This window comes from Durio zibethinus, chromosome 24 (assembly GCF_047325235.1).
Source record: "Durio zibethinus cultivar Kanyao isolate XHJ-2024 chromosome 24, ASM4732523v1, whole genome shotgun sequence".
Classification (NCBI taxonomy): Eukaryota; Viridiplantae; Streptophyta; class Magnoliopsida; order Malvales; family Malvaceae; genus Durio; species Durio zibethinus.
The window spans coordinates 1,905,667-1,910,223 of NC_143185.1; the positions used below are offsets into that span (position 1 = coordinate 1,905,667).

A 4,557-nucleotide genomic window follows, 5' to 3' on the forward strand; every position below is an offset into this window, starting at 1 on the left:
GTAAATTATGAAAATGATATAACGCTACTTGTTTTTATTTATTAAAAATATTAATCTTTATAAGATGATAAGTATATATATTTTGCTACTAAATTTTATCATTTTATATTAATAACTTAACATTGAGATGGAGATTAAAATTTTTTTATAAGACTTTTGAAGACTATTTATCTACAGTATTTACAATTTTTTTAATTTTTTAATCAAATGTTCAAATAATAAAAAAAAAATTATTTTTTTTAATTTTGTAATATAAGAATTTTTTTTCATTAAATACGGATATTTATATATAAACAATAAAATAATTAAAGTAAAAATGAAATTATATATTTTTAATTATGAATGATAATTTAATTCATTTGTATTTCATTGTATTTTTAAGCATTATCCAATATATATCTTTAAGCTTAAGAAAGTCTTTATTTTTCAAGACTTTTTATCATTTTATAAATTTAAATGCATTATTTTCAAGTTTAAATTTGATAATTATACAAAATTTAAAAATAGTTTATGAAGAGACTGATAATCCATTTTCACTTAAAACTTTTAAAAAATAAAGAATTTAATATTTTTGAATAATACTTTTATATTTTGTTCATATATTTATTTAAAATTTAATATCATTTTATAATTATAATTTTAAATTAAATAAAAAATTAATTCATATATCGCATTAGTCATAAACTAGTTTTATTATATTTCGATTACAAATTGAGTTAATTAAAAATCAATTTTTTTAAAAGAATTATTTTTAATAATCAATCGAAATTGATTAAGTGTAAGATCATTTAATTAAATTTGATCAATTTGATTAATTAATTTAATTAAAATCAAAATTTGAAAACCCTGATTATTAAGTGCAAAACGTTGTTGGTAATATTATTACGGATGCTTTCTCAAATAATTTTGAAAGCACGTTTCTCCTGTTGGTTGGTATCTTTTTGCAAGCATAGATTGACAATGAAAGAAATTCCTTTGGTTAAGGATTCTTAAAACTTATTTAATTCAACAGTTAACAATCAACTAATTTTGAAAACTACAGTCATGAAATGTGAGCTACCAAAGTCACGTTTTCCTGTTATTAATCCCTTTCATTCTTGAGATTTCGTTCTAGATTTTGGGGGCCACCCTTCAAAATTCTTGACTTTGTCCCCAAGAATATGGTGGGCAAATGTCCGTGGTAAATATTTAAGGTAAAAAAAAAAAAAAAAAGTCACGGTCAAACCTGAAGACGACAAGAAACTTGATGGCCATCTAGAAATACAAGCCAATATTCAATACTTTTAGGTGAGTGGGACTTTTAAGTAGGAAAATTTGAGTTTTAAAATAGGTAAGGTAATTTATATATTTATATTGTGTAAAATATTAATAATTTATATATTTATATTATATTTTATATAAAAATTATAAATTATAATTCGTATTAATATAATTTTTTTATTTTATTAAATTTATTTATAATTTTTATTAAAATTTTAAATTATATTATTTTTATATCATATTATTATATCATATTTAAAATCGTCATTCTTACCTTAAAAGTTATAGTACCTAAATTAAACATGTTATAGATTCGGCCTTCATTTCTTATCGAAAACAACAATGCCTCCCAATTCCTGAGATTCTGTTAGCTACCCACTTTCCATTAGATTCCATTGTTTTAAGGAAGATGGAAAGACCAGTAATTATATAGGTTTTTTTTTTTTATTTATTTCTTGTTTTCAATGAGAACAGACTATCTGTAAAGAAAATTCGAGATAACATATCTTACAATCAACAGGAACAGTTCTAAATTTTTAATTTTAATGATAAAAATTAAATTTTAATAATTTTAAATATAAAAATAAAAACGAGTTAAAGATGACCATTTTGATCTATCAATCTGAATTATCCCAGATAAACAATCATAAATTGAGGCTACTTAAAATCTAACATATTCTTTAGAGTAACAATTAATATTGAATAAATTTGAGAGCACTTAAATTTTATAAAATTAATTGTAAACTTATAGCAAAGAAAATAAATTAGAAAAGTGGGTTCCCTATTATTTATTTAATCACTCTTAATTAATATATATTTTTTTATTTTGAAAAAGAGAGATTGAAATCCTATTATTTAAATAGAAAATTAGTAGACTTGAGAGTTTTACACCTTTTTTTAATTATTGGATTAATATTACTAAGGCTGAAATTAAAACAAATTTTTTTACTCATCCTAGCTTTTCTCTCTTTCTAATTTCTTTTCATAAATTTCCTTTTTTTTTTAAAAACTCCAAATTCAAGACAAACAATGAAAAAAAAAAAAGAGAATTCAAATAAAATTGTTGAAGGTGATGATTAGTGATTGATGAGCAATCAGTTTCTTTAAAAAAAAAAAGCAAAATAATTGTAAAATAATTCAATTTTCATCATCCCACAAGATTCTACACCAAATAGAAGATCCAATTATCGCTGAGGTAACCCCTTTTTATATATCCATATTGATTTTTTTTAGGAAATTTAATTGTTAAAAAATACGTAAAATAAAAAAAAAATTACTCCTAAATACTAATTACTGAATTAAATATTCAAATCTTACTCTTAATAATTTTAGAGTATAGTAATATTAAGTATGAACATTTTTATAGGTTATTATATATAATTTATAGGCAAGTTTCAAACAAAAAAAAAATGCGCCCAAAATTTCAGGCCAACTTGCCTTTCCCTCTTGAACAAGGTTTTCCGTTATTTTTTTTTTCCTTCAGATGACTCAATCATCGTCATGCATGCGCTGTTATTTTTTGTCCATGATTTTCCTTCTAGAAAGTCGACGGTTTTGCAAATTTAATTTTTTTTTTTTCTAGAACAGACAAAGACCTAATTTCTAGTTGTGTTGGATTTTTTTAATAATTTTTTCTTGGATCATGACTGGAAATTTTGATTTTTTTTAATAATGTTTTTGTTTTAATCTATTAAGATCATATGAAAAAGTGGAATGTGTAACCTCCACGGTTGTCATTTTGAAAAGAATACATGATCATTAAAAAAAAAATTCTACTCAATCTAATTATTTAAATATATTAATAAAATTTAACATTTCAATAAATTTTAATTACAACTAAACCATCAAACAAATAAAAAATTAAATTCCCAAGAGATCCAAAATTGAAATTAATTGTTATGAAGTATTAATTAAATTTGATAATTTTAAATATTACATAATAATAATAAATATAAAAATAATATTATTTAAAATTTTAATAAAAATTATGTATAAATTTAAATAAAAATAAAAAATTTCACATTTAATAAATAAAAAACTATAATATAATAATTTTTATATTTTATACAAAACAAACATAATTCAAATACATTGTCACCTCTATTATTAGCCTCCAAATCTATTTTGCATAAATACAAATCCCAAACAAAACTAAAAAAATCTAAAATCACGAAAGACATGACGTAAACACTTTTCAGTTTCCAACCCAAATCTATCACACGTGTGAACCAATCTCATGAACACGTGTCAACGATAAGAAACTTCCAATTTTTAATTAGTTTGCTTCTCGGATATAAATAGATTCGCACGCTTCTCAAAAAGACTCCATAACATAAATCTCTTATTGCTTGCCTTTTTTATTAGACGCTTCAAATGCAGAACGACAGCTCGGAATTGTCGTTTAACAGCTATTCTTCCGATCAGAAACTCGTTGATATCGCAGCTAGGGTTAGCGCAGACTTCAAAAGCGACGGCGTTTTGGATGATGAAGAATTCGAGTTCGCTAATAGTCTCTTGGAGAGTCCTAAAACGTCGTCGTTTCCAATCTTCAGTCGCGATTTTTCCTTGAACCACGGGGAGGGTGGTGATGATGTGGAAGAGAAAATTCGGATTCCATTGAGGAATTTGTTCATCGGCGACGGAGATATTCCGTCATCATCGTCGTCGGAGGTGGACGAGCTCGAAGGAGTGCCAACAGAAACGTACTGCGTTTGGAAACCGAAGCAATCAGCGGAATCGTCGCCGAACAGGTGTAAGAAGAGTAAGTCCACTGGATCATCATCTTCGAAACGGTGGCGTTTAATAAAGGATTTGCTAAAGCGCAGCAACAGCGATAGCAAAGTATCGTCTTCATCGTTTTTGCATTTGAATTTTGATAAGCATACAACAGAGAAAAAGAATGAAGAAAATGTAAATGAGAAAGCAGCAACCACGGCGACGAAGAAGAAAAGCGAAGGTGAAGTGGTGCCGGCGACGAAGATGACGAGAGTTGAGAAAGCGTCGGCGCATGAAGTTTTTTACATGAGAAATAGGGCGTTGAAGGAAGGACATAAACGGCAGTCGTATTTGCCGTACAGGCAGGACTTGGTTGGCATTTTTGCAAATGCTAATGGTTTAGGTAGAAATTTCCCTCCTAAGTAAAATAATAATAATAATAATAATAATAATAATAATAAAATACTTAATATTTTTGTAAAAACAAATGTAAATAGCAAAATTCTTATTTGTTATATTAAGATGTAATTAAACATTTATTTTAGTGAGACCAAGTCTTGAGATTGAGATGCTGATTAGAAA

The 4,557-nt window shown here is 25.4% G+C and overlaps 1 protein-coding gene across 1 annotated transcript; it reads left to right on the top strand.

Moving 5' to 3' along the window:
- The first annotated feature begins 3,576 nt into the window (after positions 1 to 3,576).
- LOC111315924 (uncharacterized) lies at positions 3,577 to 4,557 on the top strand. The gene has a single exon (XM_022917947.2). It carries the CDS (start codon positions 3,634 to 3,636, stop codon positions 4,399 to 4,401), a length of 768 nt encoding a protein of 255 aa, XP_022773682.2. The 5' UTR covers positions 3,577 to 3,633; the 3' UTR covers positions 4,402 to 4,557.